General features: G+C 53.1%; 1 protein-coding gene across 4 annotated transcripts in view; it reads left to right on the top strand.

The window, feature by feature from the left end:
• Positions 1 to 23,693, top strand: part of ATP2A3 (ATPase sarcoplasmic/endoplasmic reticulum Ca2+ transporting 3) — a 33,910-nt gene extending 10,217 nt beyond the window's left edge. For 2 of the 4 annotated variants that reach the window (XM_040641182.1, XM_040641184.1), the window contains exons 3-21: positions 30 to 112; positions 1,605 to 1,709; positions 1,897 to 2,035; positions 2,326 to 2,406; positions 2,498 to 2,583; positions 4,363 to 4,827; positions 6,419 to 6,507; positions 6,677 to 6,779; positions 8,006 to 8,137; positions 8,529 to 8,654; positions 9,799 to 10,017; positions 10,134 to 10,469; positions 12,227 to 12,447; positions 13,358 to 13,560; positions 14,146 to 14,231; positions 18,058 to 18,191; positions 18,692 to 18,809; positions 19,319 to 19,436; positions 22,434 to 23,693. In XM_040641182.1, coding sequence (XP_040497116.1) covers positions 30 to 112; positions 1,605 to 1,709; positions 1,897 to 2,035; positions 2,326 to 2,406; positions 2,498 to 2,583; positions 4,363 to 4,827; positions 6,419 to 6,507; positions 6,677 to 6,779; positions 8,006 to 8,137; positions 8,529 to 8,654; positions 9,799 to 10,017; positions 10,134 to 10,469; positions 12,227 to 12,447; positions 13,358 to 13,560; positions 14,146 to 14,231; positions 18,058 to 18,191; positions 18,692 to 18,809; positions 19,319 to 19,436; positions 22,434 to 22,453 — 2,864 coding nt within the window. In that variant the 3' untranslated portion in view covers positions 22,454 to 23,693. The remainder of the gene's footprint in view (positions 1 to 29; positions 113 to 1,604; positions 1,710 to 1,896; positions 2,036 to 2,325; positions 2,407 to 2,497; positions 2,584 to 4,362; positions 4,828 to 6,418; positions 6,508 to 6,676; positions 6,780 to 8,005; positions 8,138 to 8,528; positions 8,655 to 9,798; positions 10,018 to 10,133; positions 10,470 to 12,226; positions 12,448 to 13,357; positions 13,561 to 14,145; positions 14,232 to 18,057; positions 18,192 to 18,691; positions 18,810 to 19,318; positions 19,437 to 22,433) is intronic. The other 2 variants (XM_040641183.1, XM_040641185.1) reach the window with 2 other exon arrangements.
• The last annotated feature ends 3,584 nt before the right edge of the window (positions 23,694 to 27,277 follow it).

Below are 27,277 nucleotides of genomic sequence, written 5' to 3'. Positions count from 1 at the left end.
GAAGCTTCACATGGTGCTCCGGTTCTCAGGGAAGTCCCTGTGGGAGCTGGTGCTGGAGCAGTTTGAGGACCTCCTGGTGCGCATCCTGCTGTTGGCTGCCCTGGTCTCCTTCGTAAGTAAGGCCCCCATCGCACAGCATCAGAAAGCCTGGAAGGGAGAGCCAGGTTGGGGCAGTGCTCAGAGGCCCAGGCTCTGAACCACAGGTCTGTCCTCTCAGCCATGTACATCCCTGGGCCTCTGTGCACCCCCTGCCTTGCTAAGACTTCAGCTTCCCTTGCCTGAACCCTCAAAGCCTGGCCTCTACACAGTGGACTCCCAGCTCCCATCTGTCCCCTTCCACTCTGGCTGTCAGAATGAGCTTTCAGAAGCACAAGTCTGATCCCCACCCCTCCCTGCCTTACGGCAAGTTTTCTCAACCACAGCACTATTGACATTTTGGACCAGATAATTCTTTGTATAGAGGCTGTCCTGTGAGCTGGAGAATATTTAGCTGCACCCCTGACCTCTCCCCACCAATGCCAGTGGTGCTCCCCAGGTGTGACAATCAAAAGTCTCCAGATGTTGCCAGATTGTCCCTCACGGAGAGCCCCTCCCATGGCTCCCAGCACCTCACAGAAGAATTTGGGTCTTTACCTCTTACAGCCTGTCTATGGCTGCTCCCCCTTTGCTCTTCCCCTATTCTTACTGCCTGAACCCCTTCTGGACCTGCAGGAGGCGCCACGGTGGAGCTGTGGGGAGGGGGCACAGTACTTGTCAGTACTTGTCACTGATGGCTGAGCAGTGGAAATCCAAGGGTAATGCAGGGAAATGACCACCCTGAGGGTGGACACAGTTCCTGCTTTCGGCCCTGTGCCCAGCAGGGCCTGGGGAAGGAGACCTCATGTTGGTGACCATGGAGTGCAGGGAAGCAGGGGCTCAGCCAGCCGTGTCTGGCCTTCCTGGCAACTGTTCTTATGGAAACTGATGACTCTTACAGAGAAAAAAAGCCTATCGGTGCAGGTGCCTTACAACAGCTGAGACAAAATGGTGCCGGTACCCCTCCACAGTTCAAATGGACACACTGAGACCTGTGGAAGGGAGTGACAAGTACCCACTTGGGCCAAGAGGTGGGAACAGGACTTTAACCAGGTATTCTGCCTCCAGGCCTGAGCTCTGGCTGGAATTATGCTTCTCTGGCCAATGGACTTCAAGCACGAGCCTGTAACGGGACACCTGGGTTTGTTAACATAGACTGCTGGGCCTCACCCCAAAGTCTCTGACACAGGAGGACTGGGATAGACCCCGAGAATTGCATTTCTAACAAGTTCCCAGGTGATGCTGTGGTTGCCAGTCTGGCGTCACACTTGGAAAACCACAACTAGGCAGACAGTGAGGCTTCCAGCTATGCAAGGGCCCCACATCCTGAAAGTTGGCTGGGTGGGACATGGATGGTGGCAATCACTACCTGCAGATAAGCCAAGGCCTCAGAGCAGCCCTCTCCAAGCCCAGGGCTTCCCAGGGATATCTCTCCTAAAGCAGGAGACAGCAGACCCAGGGTATGAAGGAAATGGTGAGCAGACCCTAGCCCACAGCATAGTCCCAACTCACCAGCTCTGACTCCATAGGTCCTGGCCTGCTTTGAGGAGGGCGAAGAGACCACGACAGCCTTCGTGGAGCCCCTGGTCATCATGTTGATCCTTGTGGCCAATGCTATCGTGGGCGTATGGCAGGTAGGAGGCACAGAGGTGGGTCTGGGCTCTCGGGTCTCCCAGCTGCTCCATGTGGCCGCCACTTGGTGTTAGAGTACTGAGGGTCCTTCTGCTTCTAGCTCCATCCCAGGCCCAGGGGTGTCATTACAAGGGATCAGCCTGCAAGGGCCAGTGGGGACAGACCACCTACCTGCCTCATGTTCTACAGGAACGCAATGCTGAGAGTGCCATTGAGGCCTTGAAGGAGTATGAGCCTGAGATGGGCAAGGTGATCCGCTCAGACCGCAAAGGTGTGCAGAGGGTCCGCGCCCGGGACATCGTCCCTGGAGACATCGTGGAGGTGGCAGGTACATTGGGGGCCTCTTTTCATTATGTGATGCTGGTGAGCCCATCCTTCTCTGTGCTCCCATCTTTCTGGCTGTATACACAGAGCAGGTTAGCTGTCGGATCCTTCCAAAGCTCTTCGGCCAAAACCTTGTTGGACAGATAAGGAGAACGTAGATGAGGGAGCAGCATCTATCTCAGGGATCACAGCCCAGGCCCCTGCCTCTCAGCCCTAGCCTTGGTTCCTGGCAGCCCTCCTGGCTCTGCCAAGGGGTGGTGCCCAAAGCCACACTTAGCCACTCTCTCTCCACAGTGGGAGACAAAGTACCCGCTGACCTCCGCCTCATCGAGATCAAGTCCACCACACTGAGAGTAGACCAGTCCATCCTGACAGGTGAGGCCAAGAGGCTAGGGCTGAGCAGGGGATAGGTCCAGGGATGGGGGTGTCTCCATGCAGGGCTTCTCATTTCTGATTCCATGACCAGGTGAATCCGTGTCTGTGACCAAGCACACAGATGCCATCCCAGATCCCAGAGCTGTGAACCAGGACAAGAAGAACATGGTTTTCTCTGTAAGTTCCTGGGATGGCTGGGGCCTTTGTCTGGACACTGATAATAAAAACTTTAACATTTAATCAGTTAAAGCCCTACAAGATAGAACCTCATCAATTATTGACAGTATGGACAAATTTATAGGACTGGTAACAGCTTGTGTTTATTGAAGGCTGCGTGCCTGGCACTGTTCTGCCCTTTACATGTATTTAATCCTCGCAGGGCTTTTAAAGTAAGTACTCTTGCTATTTGCATTTTCCAGGTCACACAGCCATGAATGGTAGAGCTGAACTCAGACATTCTGACTCCAGAGCTTTTCCTCTTTTTTTTTTTTTTAAAGATTTTATTTATTTATTCGACAGAGATAGAGACAGCCAGCAAGAGAGGGAACACAAGCAGGGGGAGTGGGAGAGGAAGAAGCAGGCTCATAGCGGAGGAGCCTGATGTGGGGCTCGATCCCATAACGCCAGGATCACGCCCTGAGCCGAAGGCAGACGCTCAACCGCTGTGCCACCCAGGCGCCCCCAGAGCTTTTCCTCTTACCTGTTAGGCTTATCCTGCTTTAATCTGGAGAGGGACAGAGCTAGCCTATGATCACTCAATGGAGAATCCTCTAGAGATAAGGGTTGCCAAAGTGGTGGAGGATGGCAGAAACAGTCCATTTCTCAGGTGGGAAAACCAATCCCCTAAGTCAAGATGCCAGGGCCCAATGGCTCTTTTCAGGGAGAGTGGTGGGCTCGACGCTGGTGGGAATGACATGCCTCTGTGGCCTCAGAGGGACTTAACCACTGATGCTTACAGGCTGCCCAAAACCAGCCTGAAGCTGAACACGGAAGCCACAAGGATGGGTCAGGCCATTTGGCTGTGGCCCAGGGCACCAAATTATAAGGCTAGAAAACCTCCCCAGAAGTGAACAGAAAGGGAGAAAGCAATATTCACCCAGAGTTCTTAAGGCACCCTGCCTAGATGCATGGAAGCCTTGGACAAGCTGCTTTGAAGAGGGGAGGGGACTCTACAGGGCGTGCTCAAGCATCAGCAGCTGTCACTAGGCAGCTTTCTAAGGAAGATGGCAGCCCTCTTGCAGGGCTCTTGCAGGTCATTTCCTTAGCTGAGGGGCCTGCAAGTGGGTGGGGGCGTGGAGGGGTGGAAGTTGCATTGCTCAGGACAAAACAGAAGCTTAGGTTGCCAGCGGCACCTACTTTTTCTCCAGCCTCAGCACAGGGCACCTGTCTGAAGAGGTACCAGGTTATTAGCCTCCTCAGAGCAGCTCCTTTGTTGAACCATTTAATAGAAGAGGACGCAGAAGCTCAAGGATAGCTAGCCTTTATACCAGGACTTAGGGATTTTACCAGGGTCTTGGGAGTGGGTGGACTTAAACTCAAGTTTTCTGGATACTTCGGTAAATATTTACAGATGACTGACGTCGGATCACAGTCAGCCTGGCACTGCTGTGTGGCCACGTTGGCTTTTTGTGAACCGCGTTTTTATAGGTTGGCATTGTGCTGTGCCAGTTCATCACATTTTCAGTACCGGTCCAGTGCTTCCTGTGCCAGGCCCCATGATAGGCACTGGGGATATGGTGCTGAACCCAGTCCTTGCCTTGGTGGAGCTAACACTGTCATGGGGATGACAGCCAAAGCTCAGTACTAGATAGCTGTGTAAGTCTGGGAGCACTAAGTGACATGGAGAAAAAGAAAGCCAAATAGGGGGTTAAGAATGTTACCCTAGCCTGAGGGGGTCAGGAGTCCTGGGTCCCAGCCGGGATGCTAAGCAGCCCTTCTCATCTCTCCCTCGGCCAGGGCACCAATATCGCATCAGGCAAGGCCCTGGGTGTGGCAGTGGCCACAGGCCTGCACACAGAGCTGGGTAAGATCCGGAGTCAGATGGCGGCAGTGGAGCCGGAGCGGACGCCGCTGCAGCACAAGCTGGATGAGTTTGGGCGGCAGCTGTCCCGTGCCATCTCTGTGATCTGTGTGGCTGTGTGGGTCATCAACATCAGCCACTTTGCTGACCCGGCCCATGGTGGCTCCTGGCTCCGTGGTGCTGTCTACTACTTCAAGATTGCCGTGGCCCTGGCGGTGGCTGCCATCCCTGAGGGCCTCCCAGCCGTTATCACTACATGCCTGGCTCTGGGCACACGGCGCATGGCACGCAAGAATGCCATTGTGCGAAGCCTGCCCTCTGTGGAGACCCTGGGCTGCACCTCAGTCATCTGCTCCGACAAGACAGGCACACTCACCACCAATCAGATGTCTGTCTGCCGGGTGAGTCGCTGCAGCCAACTTGGGGTCCCACCGGTGTTGCTGGGTGGTGCTCAGCAGTCTGAGCTCCCTCTGTGGGCTGCCCCCTGACCCCTTTTTGGCAGGGGACGGAGAAGAGAACCTGTGGGTTGATCCATGGTGGGGAGTAGGTCCAGGTTTTCATGGGGCAGAGCAGCAAGGTCTGGCTAGACATGTGTCACTAGGACCCAGATGTCACTGCAGGGCCCTGGCAGGTCATTGCCTGTCTATGAACCTCAGTTTCTCCATCTGAAATGTGGGTATGCAAGCTTTGATAGACAACGATAAAGGCCACAGCAAAGGGTCAAGTGCAGCCTTGGCATCTGAGCCAGACTGGACCTGGACCCAACCAGGTTCTGTCCTGCTCCACCATGACTCGGCAGTTGATGCCTGTCACCAGATATGCCAGCTCCAGTGACCTGGGAAGGGCTGGGGCAGGAATTATTCATTTCCTGGCACTCAATCCCAGATCCTGGGCCTGCCGCCTGCATGCTCCTGGGATTCTGCGTGACACTCCAGCAGGCCCATGGCGGGGGCAGAGGGGTGAGTGGGGTAATGGTGAAGGCTGTTGGTTTCCCACCCCTCCCAGATTCCCCCAGCGCCCCTCTCCCACCTCTGTTCCTGTAATCTGCCCACTGGGAAACTCAGGCTCTGTATCCAAAACCTTGAAACCCATTAGAGGCTGCCACAGGGGAAAGGGCACCAGCAAGCTTTACATCCTGTGGCCCCTGACATCTAAAATCTCTAGTAGGACTTCATTTTAATAGTGTTCCTTAACTGAAATGAAGATTTGAAAAACACACTCTAGGCCTTCCTTGCTGGAAGGGGTGCTGAGAAACTGGACTTCTTGAGAGCTATGCTGGCTGGAGGGCTGCCCTCAGGAATAGGGAGGGGAGCACGAAAGAAGGGACATTTCTTGAGCACCTACTGGGCGCTGAGCTGGCCATTGACTTGGAAATGTACAGCAAGGCAATTTCTAGAAACTAAGAACTATCTCCTTGGCAAAGCTGGCTGATAGGCAAGAAAACGGGCTGCCTTCGGAGGGGTAAACCCCCTGACCCTGAGGTGCACAGGTAGGGTCTGGGTGACGCAGCATGTCCTATAGGCAAGAGCTTACTGTCTGGGAACACCTTTGGGCAGGAGAGTCTGTGTCTCAGAGCAGTGTGGGTTTCCACCCATTGAGGCCAGGAACTCATACTTTCAAGGGGAAAAGGGGGGCAGCTATATTGTGATCTCACTCTCTTCTCCTGTTACCAGTGGAGAAACTAATGGTAAGGTGCTCAGCCAGGAGTCGTGTAACAAAGGGGGCAAAGACCCAGGCTTCCTGCCCCATGTCAGGGCTCCATCCAGAACATTGAAGAATCTGCCATATGCCCGTCAAGGGTCCAAAGCAGAGGCCCTGCCTCAGCCTGAACCCTACTCTTACACTGCACCTTCCAGACCTTGGCAGGAGGGAAGGCCAGCATCTTCTCTAGGGGCCCAGAGGATCCCACGCTGGAGTCAGGCTTTATTCACACTGGCTGCCCAAAGAGGAGAGAGGTGAGGGCTTGCCTAAGCATGCCTTTGTGCTCCCCAGATGTTCGTGGTAGCCGAGGCCGAAGCAGGCACCTGCCGTTTGCACGAGTTCACCATCTCAGGCACCACTTATGCCCCGGAGGGCGAAGTGTGAGTGCTGGGCAAAGGGGTGCGGGTGGGCGGGGTTTCCTGGTGAGCTGGGCTACACCAGACAGCTCTGAGAGTTGTGAGTGGGTGAGTCTTCCTGGGGTGGGATCAAGAGGCCATGCACCTCCCAGGGACGGGGCCGAATGCCCTGTACCAAGACCCAGCCCCACAGGAGGCAGGCGGAGCAGCTTGTGCGCTGTGGGCAGTTTGATGGGCTGGTGGAGCTGGCGACAATCTGTGCCCTGTGCAATGACTCAGCGCTGGACTACAACGAGGTAGGACCCAGCTCTCTTTCGTGACCTCGCTAATATCCAGGTGCCCAGGACACATCCTTCTCCCAGAGTCTCGAAACTCTCAGGATTGGCAGTCTCTTCCCCTTTGGAGTGCCATACCCCAGGAATACTGCCACCCCTGCATACCCCCACTGCCACTCCTTTCTCACACTGGCTTCGAAACTGTGCCCTAGGGCTCTTGGGCTGTGGAAGACCGTAATGTAAGGAACTGTAGTGTCAGGGTGTCAAGAGGAAGAGGTTTGGGAAGTAGGACTAGGGAGGGTGTTTAAAGTAGAAGGCATGGCCCAGAAAAGGCCCACACGTCAACCTGATGTGATGTAGGCATTGAATGCCCTTACCTGCTGCGGGATGCTACTGTGTGAGGGAAGAACTTGACCAGACCAAGTCAGGTCCATCATAAGCTGAAGGCAGTAGACAGCGACCAAGGGGTTTTGAGCAGGGCAGTGAACGGTCAGATTTGCACTTACAAAAGATCGGCTAAGCTTCTGTGTGCAGGATGGAACACACAGGGCAAGACAGGGGCCCCTGTGCGGTCCTCCGGGTCAGAGAGTTGCTGGCTGGGGCTTCAGGGAAAGGAAAGGAAGCATGCGTTAGAGATTGAGGGTGGAACTTGGTGACTAGTTAGGTGAAAGAGAGGGACGGTACCTCCTGGTGGCTGTCCTGGCTGGGACTGTCACTGCAGTGGCAAATAGAAGGAGAAGGGGAGGTGGCCTCAGGGTCACTAAGGAACCAAGTCCAACAGGCAACAATTAGATATGTGGGCTTGGAGCTCAGGGGAAATGTCACTGCACGGAAAGTCAAGCACATGAAAGGTGGGAGAAGCAGGGGGCATATGAGGCCTCAAGGAGAGAAGGTGGGAGGGAAGGAGCAGGGCCTGGACAGCAGAGTTTAGGAAAAGGCGTCTGGGGCATCTGGGGAAGGAAGCTGAGAAAGAGCCTGCAGACAGTGAGGTGGATGGCCAAGAGGATACATGTCCACTGATGCTCGGGAGGGAGGGGTTCGGAAGGGAAGGGAAGCCTCCGTGCCAGACACTACCCAGACCCCAGGTCAGCTGGGCTGGGAAGGGCTCCATTCGCCTGGTGCAAAGGAGGTTAAAGGTTACTCTGGTAAAGGGAGCTCCAGGGATCAGGGACTGAGTGGGAGGTAAGGTTTGGGGGTCCACTGGAGGCTGCCCTGCTCTTCACACCCTGTAATCTGGGACCTGCCAGGCTAAGGGCGTGTATGAGAAGGTGGGAGAGGCCACGGAGACTGCTCTGACTTGCCTGGTGGAGAAAATGAATGTGTTTGACACCAACCTACAGACCCTCTCCCCGGTGGAGCGAGCCAGTGCCTGCAATGCGGTGAGCAGAGTGAGGGCTCTGGCCACAGGCCTCGTAGCTAGGGCTTTTGGGCATTTAGAGACGAGGGAGGAGGACAAGGTCTTGGGAGGCCTCTTGGAGGAGGAGGGAATTCAGACCCTAGTAAGTCTTGGCTAGAGAGAAAAGAGGGGAAAAAACTGAGTGTGGGTGAGGGCCCAGAGTTGGGAAGTGCACAGCATGGTCAGGAAGTGGCAACCTTTTGGCATTTCTCAGGCTGGAGAGGGAGATGGGGGCTTCGAATGTCAGGATCAGAGGAGGATAGACACCATCCCACAGGGAGCAAGAGGCTCTTCATGGGATCAAGCAGCTGGAAAGAAAGCGGTGAGAGCTTTTGGCTCTGCTCCTCATATCCTGACCCTTCTGAACCCCCTAGGTCATCAAGCAGCTGATGCGGAAGGAGTTTACTTTGGAGTTCTCCCGAGACCGGAAGTCCATGTCAGTGTACTGCACACCGACTAGCCCTGGCCTGGCAGCCCAGGGCAGCAAGATGTTTGTGAAGGTGGGGCCTGGGGCTTCTGCACGTGTGGAGTCCCTGGGAGATCTGATCTTCAGTACTCTGAAGAGCTAGTGACTGCAGCTGTGGGAGACTAAGGGAGGTGTGAGGCCCATTGTCCAAGCAGTGGATCTGGAATGAGGGTGATCAGCCTGCCATGGGGAACTGGGAGCAGGGTACATTTTTAGTAGAGATAAAGCCAGGGCCAGGCCTGCCGCTCACCATGGTCCCAGCTCTGGACTGAGAGACACTGCCTTGTCACCTGACCTTGGGGTCACTCATGCTGCTCCATGAGCCTCAGTCTCCCCATCTTAATGGCAAGGTCAAGCTGGAAGGTCGCAGAAACCTTTCACCTCTGATGGGGGTGTTGAGGTGGCTGGTGCCCATCTGTACTGCTTCATGCTCTGGAAACTGAGTCCTAGGGAGGGAAGTCTCCCATCCAGACTTCTGCCCATCGCACTGCCTGTCACTGCTTTTCAACCTGAAGTAGGAATGACAGCCCTGCACACTGAAATGGAGTTTTTAACTCCTTTTGAAATGAAAAGGCTTCAGTATTGGGATCTTGGGCCACTTTGAAAGCTTAGCATTTGAAGTGCCCTTTGGGGAGAGGGAGAAGGTGTTGATGGAGGGTTCAGAAGCTATTCCCAAGGTGAGAATAGGGGCAAGCCCCAAGGTGAGACCCCAAGGCTCCTGTCTCCCCCAAGAACACCTTCCCAGAGCCACACCCTCAGCATGGCTCTATTTCTGGTCCCCAGGCAGGTCTCAGCCTGCCTCCCGTTGCTGAGCCCCCTAGAGAATTGGGATCCCAACAGCACCAGATTGGCAGGGAGGCAGGACCTGTAGGAGAGCTGCCGGTCTTATCCCCACCTCCCCAAATGCTGCAGCAGACCTTCTCAGCTTTGGGTCGGTAGGGGGAGGGTTTCACCCAATGGGCAGCCACAACCCCCCATTCCTTTTGGGTTTTCTCACAGTGAGACCCCCTTGGTTCTCACTCTGAACTTTCAAAGAATGGAATCTGGTCCATATCTTGCTTTGTGTCTCCTTGGGTGGCCTTTTCCCATTTCTGGGCCTCAACTTCCTCAGTTGGGCAAGAGGGGAAAGAATGGGTTCTGACTGACAGAGCTGCCTTTCCCCCTCCCCCATGACACAGGGGGCTCCTGAGAGTGTGATCGAGCGCTGTAGCTCAGTCCGAGTGGGAAGCCATACAGTACCCCTGAATGCCACCTCCAGGGAGCAGATCTTGGCCAAGATTCGGGATTGGGGCTCAGGCTCAGACATGTTGCGCTGCCTGGCACTGGCCACTCGGGATTCACCCCCAAGGAAGGAGGACATGCAGCTGGACAACTGCAGCAAGTTTGTGCAATACGAGGTGGGTGCCAGGGCAGAGCCCCAGGGCTGGGAGCTATGTGTCTCCCTGCAAAGGCTGGGCAGGTAGGAAGTTGAGCATGGGCCCAGGCCCCACTTGCATCTGCCCCCTCCCTACAGATGGACCTCACTTTTGTGGGCTGCGTGGGCATGCTGGACCCTCCAAGGCCCGAGGTGGCTGCTTGTATCACACGCTGCCACCAGGCCGGCATCCGTGTGGTCATGATCACAGGGGACAACAAAGGCACAGCTGTGGCCATCTGCCGCCGGCTTGGCATCTTCAGGGACACAGAGGACGTGGTGGGGAAGGCCTACACAGGTCGCGAATTCGATGACCTCAGCCCTGAGCAGCAGCGCCATGCCTGCCGCACAGCATGCTGTTTTGCCCGTGTGGAACCTGCACACAAGTCCCGAATCGTAGAGAACCTACAGTCCTTCAACGAGATCACTGCCATGGTGAGGCCACGAGATGGGAGCCTAGCGGAGGTGGGGAGGAGTGGGGGGAACGCTGGCCATAGAGCTTAGAAAGAGCAACCCGTACAACCCCTGCCTCTGCCTCATTCTTATTTTTTCCAACATTTTATTACAAAAAATCTCAAACACAAAAAGAAATTAAAATAGTTTTACAGTAAACACCTGTAATATCTACGATCTAGATGCTACGAGTAACATTCTATTTGCTTTGCAAATACCTATCCATCTATCCATCCTTAATCCACCTTTTCTTAAATAAATTTCAGAGTAAGTTGCAGACATCAGTACACTTCGCCCTCACATAATTTAGAATGCATACTCTAGAGAGCAGCATTTCTTTGTGATTCTATTTTTTTTCCTTTTTGAGGCAAAACTTACATGCAATGACATGCACAAGTCTTAAGCATATCATTCATTTGATGTGTTTTGATAAGTGCAAACATACCTTTGCGTGTCATCCAAATCCTTATCAAGATAAGGAACATTACTATGGACCCATGAAGTTCCCTCATGTACCTTCCTCATCAGGCCCCTCTCTCACAACAGGCCATTTTTCTACCGTAGATTGCCTGTCCTACATTTTCATATGAATGGGATCATACAGTATGTAGTCTTGTGTCTGGCTTCTTTCTTTTGAAATTTATTCGTGTTGTTTGGGTATCAGTAGATGATTGCTTTTTTATCATTTAGTAGCATTCCACCATGTAAATATAACCACAGTTTATTTATCCACTCACTTTTGGATGGACCTTTTGTTTGGGCCCAGTTTTTGTTTTGTCTCTTTCTAGATTATAGACCTATTCTCAACACTGATCTGATTCCTGACCCCAGTCTCACCCCTGACCTGGACTCTGTTGACCTCCACCCCCAGTCCTTTACCTTGACTTTAATGCTAACCTGTGACCCAGTCTTGACCTTGATATTGAGCTGGTCACCAACCTTGACTACAGTTGTAACCTGGTTCTTGACTTTATTTTTGACCTTCATGTTGACTTGGTTCCTGACCTTGAACTTGACCATCTTTAATCTGATTTTTACTTTGAGCTCAACTCTGTTATGGGCTGCTGTCTTGACCTGCACCCTGACCTGATCCTTGACATTGACCTTGAGTCCTAACCCAATACTTTATGTAGACCTCAACTTTATATGGCCTCTAATCTTGACCTTGACTGCATCTCCAACCTTGACTGTGACATCACTCCTGATGTGGACCATAACCTTGATTTGGCCTCTGACTTTGACTTGACCTTTACCTTAGTCTAATTTTTAATTTTGAACCTGGGTCCAGTGTTGGCCCCGACCTTCACCTTGGCTCCAAATTTTACCTTAGCTATAACACCTATCTGGGCCTTTACCTGGGCTACAACCTTGACCTCATCCCTGACTTAACCTTAATTCTGCCCCTAACCTCAATTTCATCTTCTATACCACATCCAACCTGAATTTCATCTCCACCATCATCAGTGACCCACCCTCTTCCCCAAGTCCACCCCACCAAGAAGATGCAGACCTTCAAATTGATCTTCTCTTCTTAATTGTCCTGGTCTGCAACCCTTTCCTTCCCTTTAGCCTCATCCCAGCCCAATCCCTAAGTTCATTTTCAGTCTCACTATTTGTTCTATCCAGCTGTCTGCTTCCTTGGGGACATCCCCTGAGCTTGGGGATAGGCTTAGTTGAGGGGAGGCAAGGAAGGAGAAGTGAAGTTTCTTAGGCATGATCCTACCTAACTTGGTCCCTAGACTGGAGACGGGGTGAATGATGCCCCAGCTTTGAAGAAAGCAGAGATTGGCATTGCCATGGGCTCTGGCACAGCTGTAGCCAAGTCAGCAGCCGAGATGGTGCTGTCAGATGACAACTTTGCCTCCATCGTGGCTGCAGTGGAGGAGGGCCGGGCCATCTACAACAACATGAAGCAATTCATCCGCTACCTCATCTCCTCCAATGTAGGCGAGGTTGTCTGGTGAGGCCCTGTATTTCTTCTTCCCAGCCCTCTGGACCAGCTCTAGGTCCCTAAGGGAAATGCCTATTCCTGGGATGGGGCTCTAGGGATGGAGGGATACATGTTCTGCCCTGTCTGGAAACTTCTAGGGTCTCACCTCAAGGAGAGCAGGGGCAGGAGAAGCTCATCATTCCTCCAGAGGCCTTGGGGTACACCAGCCCCCAAGGAGGTGCCTAAAAAGTCCCCTATCCTCCCTCTAGCCATAACTCCTTACATTTAGAGTTGGCAAGATGGGAGCACTAGCACCACTTTGGGGCAGTAATGTGTTCACATGTGTATGTGAATGTGTGCACACAGTTGTGTGTGAGCACGGTGTGTGTACCCAAGTGAAAGGTATGTGCACACATGTGCATGTGTGCTCTTGTGCATCTTTGGGCATAAGTATAAGCACAGACGATTTGTGCCAGTATATAATTTGTACACGTTTAGGTTCACATGTGAGGGATGCCTGTGGGGAATGGTGAGCACATGTTTGCCTGGACACATGTGATTCTGCCATCTCTGCATGTTTGGACAAGCTTGTAGGTGCTTGTGTTTGTGTGATTATGTGGCCTGTTCTAAGTTTTGCTCCTGTGTGTAAAAAAAAAAAAAAAGTGTATGTACTCAGGCATGCATTGTCCACATGCATACATGTCCCAGAGGGGTTATGGCCTAAACAGGAGAGGCCTAAAGAGCAGATTTGTCCAGGCTCCAGAGCTGAGATTGGGGGCAGGAGTGACCCAGCGTGTGGTAGAACCATGCACACACATAAGAACTAGCAAAATGAGATGGGGCTTCCATGGAGACAATACGTGAGCTTCCCAGCCTGAGGTAAGAGTAGGAGCTAGACCCTCTAGTTGCTGGGGACTAGAGCCTATGACTCTGGTTCCAGCATCTTCCTCACGGCAATTCTGGGCCTCCCGGAAGCCCTGATCCCTGTGCAGCTGCTCTGGGTGAACCTGGTGACAGATGGTCTACCTGCCACAGCCCTGGGCTTCAACCCCCCAGACCTGGACATCATGGAGAAGATGCCGAGGAACCCTCATGAGGCCCTCATCAGTGGCTGGCTCTTTTTTCGATATCTGGCTATTGGAGGTGAGTGGAGCCCTCAGTGGGGTTTCAGGAGCTTCTTGAGAGCTTCTGTCACTTAGGCTTGCAAAACTACAGACAGTATGACTGAGCCTGGCTTATGCCAAAAGAAACTGTGGGTTCATCTAATGGAAAAGACTAAAGCATGCCTCAGGTATGGCTGGATCCAGGCCTCAGTATCACTGGCATATTTTGGCTCTGCCTCAGCTCCATTCTCAGGCAGGTGCCCCTTGGAGTGGAAGGATGGCTGCTGCAGCTGTAGCCCTCATGTTTACTCCATTACAACCCCAAATTCACCAGAAGAGAGAGCTATCCTTCAGTAATATGATAAAAGTCTCAGGCCTGTTTTTGGCCCAGATTGCGTCACCTGCTTATCTCCTAGCCAATCACCATGGCCAGGGGTGTGGCAGATGCTGATTGCCAATCGGGGCCCACCACTGTTACTGAGGACAGGTGCTTTCGAACCACATGGCTCAGAGAGGGAGAGGGTGGTTCCCTGATAGAAATTGAGGGGATTATTGGGATGGGGAAGTGGATGCCAGAAAACCGTATCTATCCACCATAGCCAGTTTCCTCCTGTCCTCTTTGCAGTGTACGTAGGCCTGGCCACGGTGGCTGCCGCCACCTGGTGGTTCCTTTATGATGCCGAGGGACCTCACGTCACCTTCTACCAACTGGTAAGCAAGGATGGCCAGGGACCCTCTTGGGGTTATTTCTGAGGTAGAACTCACAGCCCAAGTAGTTGTTGGAGTTCCAGGGGAAAGGGGTCTGGAACCCCATGGTTGGCCAACGGCTGTCCCTCCCTCCCTCCGTACACATACATAGACATCCACCATCTAAGGAGGCAAACTCAGAAGCCACTGGAAACCTAGAGCTAGCAGCCCAGCTCCTGAGCCAGAGAAGTGGTTACTCCTTCTCCCAATCATTTGCTTAGGGGGCTAACAAGGGGCATAACTGCACAGAAGTATCTTACCTTTATCAGGGAACCCCCAAAAATTGAAGGCTCAGAGATATGAACCCCTAAAAGGTAGAACTTCAGGCAAAGGAGATTAAGAGTGGAGGGAAGGAATCTACCAGGCTCCCCCTCCCCCTCCATAACAACATGCTCCTCGAGAAAGGGATCCACTGACCACTTGAAGTCACCTTGGTACCTACCACAGGGCTCGCTGAGCTCAGCATAGCTCTGGAAGCAAGCAAGGAGACCCCTCAGCTGCTTCTGTCAGTCTGTCCCTCTGGGCATTTCCTTTTTTTTTTTTTTTTCAAAGATTTATTTATTTATTTGAGAGAGAATAAGTGTGGGGTAGAGAGGCAGAGGGAAAGGGAGAGAGAATCCAAGCAGACTCCATGCTGAGCACAGAGCCCGATGCGGGACTCGATCTCCCAATGCTGAGATCAAACCTGAGCCAAAACCAAGCTGGACACTTAACTGACTGCGCCACCCAGGCGCCCCTGTCTGGGCATCTCCTTTGCTTCGAAGAACCTTCACAGCAAATCTAGCAAAGCTAGTTGTGCATTTTTCATTTAAAGCTGAGAGCTGCAGGGATTTAGGATCTTCTTCCTCTGAGTGTACCTGTCTTTGTTACCTTCTTGTAGATGGAAGAGCTCAAAGGAGGCACCTGACCCTTTGCCCTATCACTGGCTGTCCTCCCTGGGAGGCTCTGTGATTTCGGGCATTATCGCAGTATTCACATCTAGGTACAGTCAGCTTAGGTACACTTTCCTGGTACCCACCAGCCCTCAAGTATGTGGGCTCTCCTTTCTGACATCAGTGCAGAGCATAGGCCCAGGCTCTCATCCCAAAGCTGGTACCCCCAGCCCTCGGCAGAAAGCTCAGGCCAGACTCAGGCACCTCTGCTCATTTAGCTCCTATGGGAGCAGCAAGAGCAAGGGTGTGCTGACCATCCTGCCTCTGCCTTCTTCCAGCACTGTCTCTATTACCCTCCTTTATCTATAGATCTCAAATCTCCCGGGACCCCCCACCCTCACCCCGATCTTTCTTCTGAGCCCAGTCCCATATATCCAGCTGGATATCTCCTCTGGGATGTCCCACAGGCCCATTGCACTTACCAAAATCAAATCTGTCACCTTTGCCCAAATAATCCCTTTCCTTCATTCCCATCTCAGTTCCACTGACGGCCTGGTCACCCATGCCAGACAGCTGGGGGTCATGGTGGACACTACTAGTTAGTCCCCAGTCCCATTGGTGCCACCTTCCCAGCTGTCTTCAGGTCATTCCATTTCTCATTTATCCATCTGATCAAGAAATGACTATTGAGCATCAACCGTATGCCAGTCACCAAGCAGACAAAGGCTCTGTAAAGACCCAGGAAGAGCATGCAAGTGGGCAGTCGCCTTTTAAGGTGAAAAGCTTCAGCAGGAAAAAATACAGGTGGCTGTGGGACTTGGAGGTGGTCAAGGGTTAGACCTAAGGTAGAGCTTTCAGCTTCAGCTGTTAGGATTTCAGCAGAGCTGCCCAGAACTGCCCTTGGTTCTTGAAGGAAGCTGTCCAAAGGCAGCAGAGTGGTTAAGAGCACAGAGCATGGAGCCTGACCCAGGCTACCTGGGTCCACACTGTAGTTCTGCCACACACTGGCTGTGTTACTTTGGACTGGCTACTTAACCTCTTTATTAGTTTCCTCATCTCTAAAATAGGTAATAATGGTCCCTGCCTCAGCCTCATAAGACTATCAGGAGGATTAACTGAGTCAATTCTTGTAAAGTGTTTAGACCAACATCTGGCACATAGTAAGAGTTGTGTAAGTATTAATTAAATTAATGAAACACAGAGGAGGCCTTGCAGGTTAAGGTAAATAGGAAATAGCCAGGGAGGCAAAGGGAAGGAGTACAGTGGGGTCACCCAGAGAAAACAAGCCCCCACCCCTACAAGGCTCACAATGAACCTATGAGACAGAAGTTCCAGCCCTGAGTACCTTCTAATAAACAATTCAAGAGGCCACACTGTGACTCATGACCTGGGGCATAATGCACGCGTGTGATAGAGGCACACTGGTAAAACCCAGAAGGTCTGAACTGGGCAGGGCATTTATCTATTGAAACATCTTGATGTTATCCTGTTTGTATTTTTCTCTCTGCACATGCATAAGGATCTAGGCTTGCACGTGCTTGAGTGTGAGGTCTGTACACTGTATTTGTATGCACATGTGTGCACAGGCCATTGAGATCTGGAAAAGTGGGCCCTAACCATAGTGGTACAATAGGAAGAGGCACTTGGTCCTCTTGTTCTCTGGGTGGAATCAAATTTTAGGACATTTTCTCTGCTCTATGATCAGTGCCAAATAAAAACATGCACTTGTCCCAAATACTGGAGCTTGATTTTTGGAGAAAATCCCACCGTTGGTTTAAATGAGATAAGAATCTCCATCTCTTTGTTAAAATAAGAAATCTAGCTAAGCCGTAGTCTTTTAGCATTGTTCGTCCTGCATGAGGGAGAAGAGGAAAGTGCTAGCGGCCCCTTCTGGCTGACAGTCACCTTCCCCGTGTTTATGCAGTGTGGGAAAACAGGGAGCTGTACGCGGGACAGGAGCTCAGACAGCCTGCCGTTTTAAAGATTTCTCTTTGAGGGTTATTTTTACATCACGTGGATCCAGTTTTTAATCTTTAGCTTAAAAGATCTCTGTGTTCAGATGATAGTCCAGAGAACAAATTTATGTTACTGGAGAAGGAAGCTGTTTAACTGTTACGAACATCCACACTGACCCAAGTGTCGTGGAAGAGAGCAGGATGGAAGTTCTCACGCATGTCCTCAGCTCAGCGTCTTATCACAGCAGAATCTGTAAGCAAAGTCTATGAACAGGAAGAAAACTCTCCCCTGGGACTACAGGGCAACAGTCTCATCCCCTATAGAGCCCTGAGATCGTCTTAATTAGGAAGAAGCCATGCAATAAGCCCGTACCTAGCAATTCATTAATCCATGTTGTAAGCAAAAGGCGAGTCTGGTAGAGCTCAATTTCAGTGGCAGAAATGGAGGGAGATATGAATGGAATCTTATTTAATAGCAGTGATTAGGGTACATGCAGCCTTCTTCTACCCACAGAGGTGAATTCAATTAAAACAATTTGGCTGATTGTTTTGCAAATGCATTTACTTATTCTGTGGTCTCAGTAAATCACCACCCCCATTCCCGCTCCTCCGATATTCAGGGCGCCCCCTGTACCTTCAGGGTAAAGCCCGCATCCTCCCTCTGATCCCAGAGCCCTCTTCTGTCCTCCCCATCCTAATGCTAGCGGTTCTCCTTCTGTCCCTCCATACCCCTGCCCCAGAACGGCCTGCTTGTTTCTCCAGCACAGTGTAGCCCCTCTGACCCCATCCTGGGTGGGTGCCCCTCCTTGGGCCCACCACATGGCAGCACTTTACCCACTGGTTGTATTATGTCCTCAGATATGGGCTGAGGATGGAGTGAGGTTTCCCTCTTCCCACACACTGCCCCCCCCCCCCGACCACTGTTTTCCCCAACCCCACCCTACCCCACCTTGGTGCCCTCAGAGGAACTTCCTGAAGTGCTCCGAGGACAACCCACTCTTTGCCGACATTGACTGCGAGGTCTTCGAGTCACGCTTTCCCACAACCATGGCCTTGTCTGTGCTGGTGACCATTGAAATGTGCAATGCCCTCAACAGGTGGGCTGGGCAGAGGGGACTGGAGCTGGGGTTGAGAGACGGGGTGAGGCCTAAGTGTGGGGGCTGAGGGTCAGTCGGGGCCCAGAATTGGGGTCAGAGATATCCAGGATTGTGGTCTGAGGATCAGGGGGGTTGGGATTAGGACCTAAGTGTCAGAGGGGTCCCAAAATGGGTTTTGAGAGTAAGTGGGGCCAGAATTGAGATCTAGGGAACAAAGAGGGCCATGATTGGGGCCTGAATAAATAAAGGGGTCAAGATTGGGTCTGAGGGACAGAGAAAGGGTGTCCAAGCCCTAGGACAGACCACTGGGGGCTGAGCACATAACTGTGACACACCCCTCCTGGCTACACTGGGCCTCCCAGAAGTGCTCCAGGCTGTAGGCCCAATTAGGGAAATGCTGAGGCCCAGGCCACCCCCACCCCTACACATCGGTGGATGGGTGCCCACAGCAGGGCCTGCTCACATCCTGGCCTGCGGTGAGCACCCTGTGCCCTTGGCAGTGTCTCAGAGAACCAGTCGCTGCTGCGGATGCCACCCTGGCTGAACCCTTGGCTGCTGGCAGCTGTGGCCATGTCCATGGCCCTGCACTTCCTCATCCTTCTGGTGCCACCCCTGCCTGTGAGTTTCTGCCCTGCCCCAATCCTCTTCTGTGACAGGGTCCAAATCTTCCTGCAGCAGTCTGGCCCTGTGCTGGTCACTGGGCCTCTCTGGGCCCTTTTGCTATGGAAACTGCCTGGAAGACTGGGAGTGGGGAGATCTGAAGGTGCTTGGTGCAAACAGCTTGTGCTTTGGGAACCCTCAGACTTGGGGAACCAAAGAGGCGGAGATAAGACCCCTTGCTGTGGGGAATCTCTCGAGGCTAGGGCAGGAGGAGACTATGTTCCATCCCAGTACAGAATGCCTCCCACTCCTCAAACAGGACCAAGAGAATTTGGTCACTGGGTGAGGGCAGGGGAAGTCAGGGGAGGGCAGGCACTTCTGGCAGAGGAAGCAAAGTAGACAAAGATCTGGAGGTGGGACCTCAAGGAACGTCTTGGACTTGCTCATGAAGAGTCCACTGTAGCTCAGGTGTCTGAAGCAGGTAGATTGTGGGGGCACACCTTTAACCACACCTCCCCCTTCCCCAGCTTATTTTCCAGGTGACCCCACTGAGCGGGCGCCAGTGGGTGCTGGTGCTCCAGATATCTCTGCCTGTCATCCTTCTTGATGAAGCCCTCAAGTACCTGTCCCGGAACCACATGGATGGTGAGTGGGAAGCTCCAGACCCTCCCCACCCTGCTTGCCTCTAGCCTGCTTCCCTGCCCACCCCCCTGCCTGCCTCTGCTCCCAGGCTGCAGCCTCCCTGTCTGTACAGAAAAAGAAATACTCTTGGATCACCAAGTGAAGGACAAAAAGGGGCTCTGCTCTGGTGGCCATGGCCTGTGGTATCTGCAGGGTCTTATGCTACAGGGGCCAAGAGCATTACTCAGGGCCATGCTGCCCCCCTCTCCTCACTCACCACCAAACCTGCAAGGCCAGGCCCACGGTACCCTCCTTTGGGCCTTGGCCTCTGACTTCTCTGAACCCAGCCTGTCTTTATGCAGGCATTCTCAGGACAGTCTCCCAGGCAAGGAGTGGGTAGCTACTGACCACCTCTAGGACCCCAGACCACACTGGATTGGCCTCTTTGGTGTCACCTTGTAGGAGGGTGGAAGAGGGGGGTTCTCTGTTTCTGAGCTCACAGCTCTGGGTCTGCCTTAATCCAGTAATGGAGGAAAAATGGCAGAGTCAGGGTTGGGGGCAGCATGTAGAGGAGTGGGCTGGGGTGACCGACCTCTGCTGGTGGAGGAGCCTCAGAGAGTGGGTGGTTCTGAAGGGCAAGGGAGGCAGCATCTTCTCACTGTCAGAGCTGCTTAGAAAGGGAAGAAGCAGGGGCAAAAAACTCCCCGTTCCTGGGAGTGTGAGCCAAGGCAGCATGTGGAGGGTCTGGATTAGGCCCAGCAATGGCAAGGCCTGCGCTGGAGCAGCTGGGTCCTTGAGGGCCATCTCTGGTAGGAATGCATCCCAGCCTCAGGGGAGGGAGCCTGGAGTTGGGGGGCTATAAATAGATCACGTGCTTGTCATTCCATAGGGGCCAAGGCAATCAATTGGCTCCTATCTCCCACGCCGGCCAGTCCTTCTGGGCGCTGCAAACTTTATCTTATTAAAGAGGCCAACATAAGTTGGCCTCTTCTCTCTGGAGAAGCTGACCCACCACAGGTCTGTCCATATCAGACACACATAGAGGGCCTCACCCAAGGGTGGAGGTCGGTGCTCAGCCAAAGCGAGGCCTTGTTGGAGTGCATGGGTGAAGTAGTAGGGAAGCAAGACAAGGCATTTTGCCCCCTGTATGGTTCTTTCTGACCCACCCACTGTGGATGCTCCTAGGGAGCTGAAGGTGAAATAGGTCTGTTGCCTAAAACTCCATCCTCGGGAGCCCAGGGCCTCCCCATTTCTGGCTGAAGCACGGGGGTGGTCTACCAGGAAATCTGGCCACCTTGATCACAGTACCTCACCTGCGAAGTCAGGCCTCATTGGCGGCTCGGGCAGCTACTCTGTCTTCCTTGAGAGCCTTCCCTAGAAGCCACAAGTGCCAAGGGGTTCAGAACATTTTCTTGAGAAACTTAGAAAATTTCTTAGCCAATGAGGAAAAGCCTGTGTCTCAGGCACTGTTCAGTCCTGGCTGCTGGGGGGTGGAGGATTCAGGAGGTGGCCCCTAACAGGGTGGGGCAGGTTGGAAGGGCTAGGGAGGGAGCAATCCCTGCTGGGCCAGGGTTGGAGGTGATTTCTAGAAGAGGCAAGGTCTGAGCCGAGGTTTGAAAGGGGAAGATGGAACTCGGTGGAGAAAGAACTAGGCTAGCATGGTTTGGCGTCTCTAGTGGGGCTGGCGCTCAGAGTGCAGGGTAGAGAGGTAAGGCTAGAGTGTGGAAAGGGCCTCGAATGCCAAGTTAAGGACCCTGGACATTATCCTCATGGCAGTGGGAGCCACAGAAGGATGGAAACATGGAAGGGACTGGGGTAATCATGGAGGACAGAAGGGAGAGTCAAGGCAGGGAGGCTGATGAGCTGTGTTGAGCTGGTCTAAGGGGAGACACTGAGTCTAGCCCAGGGTGAGCTGGTTCTGGACAACACCTCCACCTCCACCATGAATCTGAGATGTTGACTATGGTCTTGGTGACGCTTGGCTTGACAGGGTGGTGCTCTGCTGTAGGGAGTGGCTACAGGGCCCACAGGAAAGACTCAGGCTGGGCATCTGTGGCCACTTCTGAGAGGTGGAGTGGTGTGGGCTGCTCAAGCCAAACAGCTCTGCCCTGTGTGGCTGCAGTCCCTCGGGCCTCCTAAAGCTGGATGGGGCGGGGGTGAGAGAGGGGACCCTGTTACATTCCCAAGCCAGCCTGGCGGCCTTTTAGGGAAGTTTTGCTGAGGCTTGATGCTCGTAGCTTCCCTATGATTTATGAGGGATGTGTCTTGGGGAGAATTGCAGATGCCCGGTCAGCCCCAGGGAGTAGGCGAGGGGGCGGGGGTGGAGGTCCTCTTGCCCCATCTCTTGGCTGTACCCAGGTGTGGCTGAGCAGCTGTCAGGTAGAGGCCAGTGGGCCAGACCGAGGGGAGAGGAGGCCTGGGGAAACTGAGTGGGGACAGATCTGGGAGAGTCCAGGATGTGAGGTAGGCTTGCACTTTATTCTGAAGGCAATGGAGAGCCACCAAAGGGGATGACAGCCTGGGTTTGTAGTGTGATGCCAGGGGCAGGAGCATGATGGTGAGGTAAGAGGGGGCTAAGGGCAGGGCTGAGAGGACCTGAAGCCTGGGGGCAGCAGGGGAAAGAGATGAACTCGAGAGACGTAGGTGGTAAAATCAACAGGCCTGAGTATATGGGATGAATGAAGAATTGATGCCACTAGTTTCTGGATCTCATCATACTGGGTAGTTGTTTCCCAAAACAAAAAGTCAAGAGTCAATATGCCCTGAGTTGGGCTGGGGTTGTTGATAGAACATGTAGAGGGAAGGAGGCCCAGGGGACATCAGAGAAACGTGTCGGGGCAGCAGCTGGGTGTGTGTGGCTGCATCAGGAGACACAGTGGAGCTGGGGATCCACTGATGAATGCTGTGGGACAATGCAGCTGTCCCAGGAGAAAGGCAGGATGGAAGGAGCTAAAAGGTACCAGTGTGGATGTGTACTGTCACACATCCAGCTCTTAGCATACTCTTGGGTTTTTCTTCCAGAAGAAAAGGACCAGAAGTGAATGCCGGGAACAGAGTGGAGTCTCCGGTGTGTAGCTCAGACTGGTGACGCCCAAGCCTTCACCCCACTCGTCACACTGCCGTCACGCTCATCGCTTGCTCCCTGGGCCCTGCCAAGAGTCTCTGTCCCTGCTTCCGTACACGTGGGGGCTCTATAATTCACGTCTCTGGGACTCTCCTGGGAAGTTCACCTATGGAGCTCCAGCCCAGGAGCTGCAGCCTGGGAGAGATCTGCCCAGAAGCCAGAGCTGGAAGCAGATCCAGACATGCAGAGCCCTCTACCCCCAAATCCACGAGCACGTTCCAGAGCAGGCACCCCACTTGCTTGGAGGCTGGGCACGTACTTGGTAACTGGTGCCTCCACGCTGATGGAGCACTCCCAGAGTTCTTGCCTCTTGCTCACTGACTGGTCTGGGGCTTGGTCAGTAAGGAGGTGAAGTGTGGGGAACACCCGGGCCCAGCTGTGCACCGCAAGGGCAGACAATCCCCCTCCACTCTGTTTCCATAAAACAGAGGGCTCATGAGGGCTTGAGCCTCTTACTGTTTATATGTACAGGGGGTTGAAGGGTCAGAGAGAGAGGCATGGTAGTAGGGGAAGGGGGCTGGGCAAGGATCTCCTTCCCAGAAGACAGCTGGCTTGCCTGCCTTGCTCTGGGCACTCCCAGACTCAGATTTCCCTATCCTAAACAAGTGATACAGGCCAAGTCTCTCTCAGTGCTGCCCAGTCTGCCAAGTAGAAGCCATCCCACAGTCTGCACGGCTGGGTGATTCTGAGTCCCCTAGACTCTTGGCCTCACTCTTTGCCCCCAACCCCACATACCCATCAGCTGAAAGGATGTCAGTAAGAATGGCTATTTACCCAAGGGCACTTCCTCTCTCTCCCTTCTTGCTGGAGGAATGTGTGTCAGATCATGTCAGATGAATGGAAAAGAGTGTTTGATGGACATAAATGTTCTTTTAATTCAGCTTTTGCCCCTTTGGCAAAAATTAGGCAAATGGGCTCCGGGTACTGTGGCCTCCTGCCCCACCTCTCCTCCTTCCCCTCCTCTCTCAAAGTCTCTGGAGGGGCTATAAGAGAAGCAGAGTTGGGCAGGGCTCACCCGGGCACCAGCCCACAGAGATTCTCTGCTTCTTTCTTGCTGGAGGGAAGGCAGATCTTGAGGTGTGGGAGGGTGGCAGGGCCCTACACCCATCTGTTTATATGCAGTTGGTAGAGAAATAAAGGTTGAGTGCCTGGGGCAATAGAGGACCGTCATCGTCTGTTTTCCTAGAGAGTGGTTCCACCATCTGCCCGTGTGGTGTCTCCCTGGGCTCCCACCACCCACACCTACTCACATCAGGAAACTTGAGCCAAGGCCTGTAGTTCCCACACTGCCAGCCAGGGATTGCCCAGTCTTCCTCTGAGACAAGACCCAGGAGAGGCACTGATTTCCTGACCCACTCCCAAACGGCAGACGCACAACTCTGCTCACAGGGACTGCACTCGATAGTTTGTGTGTGTATTCAAAGCACTTTGCACATGTTAAGATTCAAATGTCATCACTGGGGAAACAGGCTGGGAGGGGTTCATGACTTGGCCTGGGGCAGGGATAGGCCTGGAGCCTAAATATCATGGGCCTCCAGCCCTGCCTATTCCGTGGGTTCTGCATCTCTCCCTGAGGTTTCTTGCTGTTTTTTTTCCCCTCCTTGAACCCCAGGATGCCATCGACTTCTTGCCCTTCTAAGCCCAGCCCAAGTGCACCTTCCCAAGGCTTCCCTCAGCTCCTATGATCCAGGGACCTTTGAGAGGCTGCTTGATATTAAGTCCTGACTCACCCAGGTGGCCCTGCTCTCTGGGAGCAGGGGCTCTGTGGAGGGACTAGCTGTGTGTCCCCATCTCCCGCATTTCCTTCCTCTCGAGGAAAGACTCCCTCATGAAGTTTTTATATCTAACCCTCTGCCCAGCTGCCCTGGGAAGGGCAGTCAGGCCCTGCCCACAGAGCCAGAGCTAGGACTGACTATGTAATTGGTGGGGCTCAGTACAAAATGAAAATGTGGAGCCCCTTGTTTAAAACGTAAGAGTTTCATAGCAGTGACAGCAGAGTATTAAAATGAAATGCAGGGCCCTTCTGGGCATGGGGTTCTGTGCAACTGCATAGGTCACACATCCATGAAGCCAGCCGTGACTGGAAGAGAACCCACCATTAGGAGCTCCTAGGTTTTATTTCGGAGAAGGGCAAGATTTGGTGCATAGTTCACAGTGGGAGCCAAGGATGGGCAGACGGGTTCTTCCTTCTGCGTGATCCATCAGACCTCTCAGATCCCAAAACCATTCCATACACCTCATCTCCCTGGGTGCCCAATCACCTCCTTTAGATGGGCCCGGCAGGGGCTAGGGCTTCAGTTTACAGATGAAGACCCCAAAGCTCTCTGAAAGCCTATCTATCTGGCTTCATCATGGCAGACAGATAGAACATGGAGCTAAGACGGGCTTGGAGGGCTTGACTAGGAGACAGGCCAGCTTCAGCACTCCCATCAGCTGCTGGAGCTCATAGCCAGGCCTGCACAAGTCCAGCCTTGCCAGCCCACAGCATGGAGCCTGACAGGTCAAGACGGAGCAGCCAAGGTAAACAGAGGTTTCCTACCTCACAGCCACTCACCCAAGAGGGAATTCCAGGGCAAGCCCTGGCACACTTCTCACTGGCTCAGGGATGGCAGCTGCCAAAATGCCCAAGTCCTCACCCTGCTCCCTCCATTGGCCCATGTTGTGCTCCCCATGCCTCCCACAGTGTACCCCTCAGAGGGGTAGGAGAGACTCTGTTGGGGCCACACTGGGAGAAATGGAAGGGCAAAATCAGGAAACGAAGACCTAATGCCTTCACAAAGAACTGAACCCAATTGTTCATGGCAGCTTTACTCATCATAGCCCCAAACTGGAAACAACCCAAGCAACCCTCAACAGGAGAAGGACAACAAGCTGTGGTATGTTCATACAACAGAATACTCCTCAGCAATAAGAAGGAACAGACTACTCATATATGCAACGGCATGGATGAAGCTTAAGCACTTGTGCTAAGTAAAAGAAATCTGTACTGTGCAATTCCATCTCCATGAAGTTCTAGAAAAGGCAAAACAAATCCGTAGTGACAAAATAGATCAGTGATTGTCTGGGGCTGTGGTTGGGGAGGGATTGACAGCAAAAGAGCAGGTGGGAACATTCTAGGGTGACAGATGATTGTGGGGGGTTACATGCATTTGTCGAAACTCATCAAACTATGTGCCTAAAATGGATACATTTTGCTGTATGTCAATTATACCTCAATACGGTTTGATTTAGAAGAAAGAGGTAGGAGCCAGAGGAGGTAGGTGGGCATGTGGCCGCCATATGGGTATAGAAGTTTCAGCAGCATCAGGAGGCAAGGAGACAAGCCCTCCAAGGGGTGCTCAGGGTTTGAGGGGCAGGGACCTATGTCAGCCCCAAGGAGTCCCCACATTCCCGGAGCAGGAAGTGGATGGGGACCAAGAGGAAATGTTCCAAAAGGATGGAGGAGAACCAGGTGATGCCTTGGATGCTGGGGAGAAGGAGCTTGTAGTTGGTAAGGGAGGTGGCAGTGGTTAGAAGAGGCCAGAGGAGCAGTGCAAGGTCTGGGCAAGAGGAGAAACCAACCATGAGGACCCCTGCTGTGGCTTCCCCAGAGATGCCTGCTTCCACAATGTCCCTTTGACAATCTCTGTTAGCCTAGCCCAGGGCCCTATTCTAGCCAGCATCTAAGGAGCTGAGTGGCATTGAGTGAGCCCTGGGACACTGAGAGGCCCCGCGTGGGGGATTGGGCTAAACTCTGCAAGCAGAGGTGTCATCCCTGCATCCCTAGGACGCTGAATGTCTAAAGAGACCCACTGGAGTTTGTGCCCTTGAGGGCTTGGGCTGGCCTCCAGGATGGACACAGGCCCCCTCCACACTCCATAGAACGGCTAAATTTAGCCAGGCAGAGGAGGCTGTCCTGGGGCTGAGGGCTTGGCAGCACTGCCTTGTCTCCCTACAAGGTCTGGCCCAATACTGGAGCTGGCCACTCGGCCTTTGGGCTTATAAGGCAGGTCTGGCAGCTCTCAAGTGCTGGAGTCTTGGGGTGGGCTCTGGGCCAAGCTCTCAGACTTTGGGGAGCCTCCTTTCCAGCCACTAGCAGAAATGGGAGCTATTTGGGCAAGGCACTCAATTTCTAGAGTGTCAGTTTCCCTATCTGTAAAATGGAGATCCAGTACCTACCTCATGGGGCTGTTTTTAAAAAAATCTGTTGACTGTGAAAGTACTGTGTCCCCTGTAAACTCTGACCCCTGCCCTGCCCATCTCTGCCCCCCCCCTCAATGCCTGGAACAATCACAGGTGTCTGTTCCTGGGGATGCTGGAGTTGGGGCAAGGCAAGAAAACATAGGCCTGGATGGAAAGATGCATTTTAGAACCAGCGAAAGGGCATTAGTCCTATCAGCTTCCTGTCTTGCTCTGGCAAACTTATTAGCTAAAATAGAGATTTGTAATTGGGAAGACAGACGTAATTGCTTTTATTTCTTTTTATTTTGGGCATGCTTTGGATATGATAACCCCAAATGAGATAGTCCCCCCATGACAGTCTGTTTTCTAAGTGTCAGGGTCAGAACTGAGGCTCTAACAGGAGCACAGGTGTGTGCTCCAAGCAGAGGTGTCCGAGTAACTAAGGAGACCCATTGGAGCCTTGTGCCAAACCCCTGAGGACCTGGCCTGGCCTTCAGGATTGGCATAGGCCCCCTCCGGGATCCACTGCCTGCTAAATTTAGCCAGGCAAAGGAAGCCCTCTGTCCATTAGTCCATCTGT

Source organism: Ursus maritimus, unplaced genomic scaffold, assembly GCF_017311325.1.
Source record: "Ursus maritimus isolate PB19 unplaced genomic scaffold, ASM1731132v1 scaffold_24, whole genome shotgun sequence".
NCBI classification, from domain to species: domain Eukaryota; kingdom Metazoa; phylum Chordata; class Mammalia; order Carnivora; family Ursidae; genus Ursus; species Ursus maritimus.
Note: the sequence above shows the minus strand (reverse complement) of the source record. Positions and strands in the feature narration are given on the sequence as shown.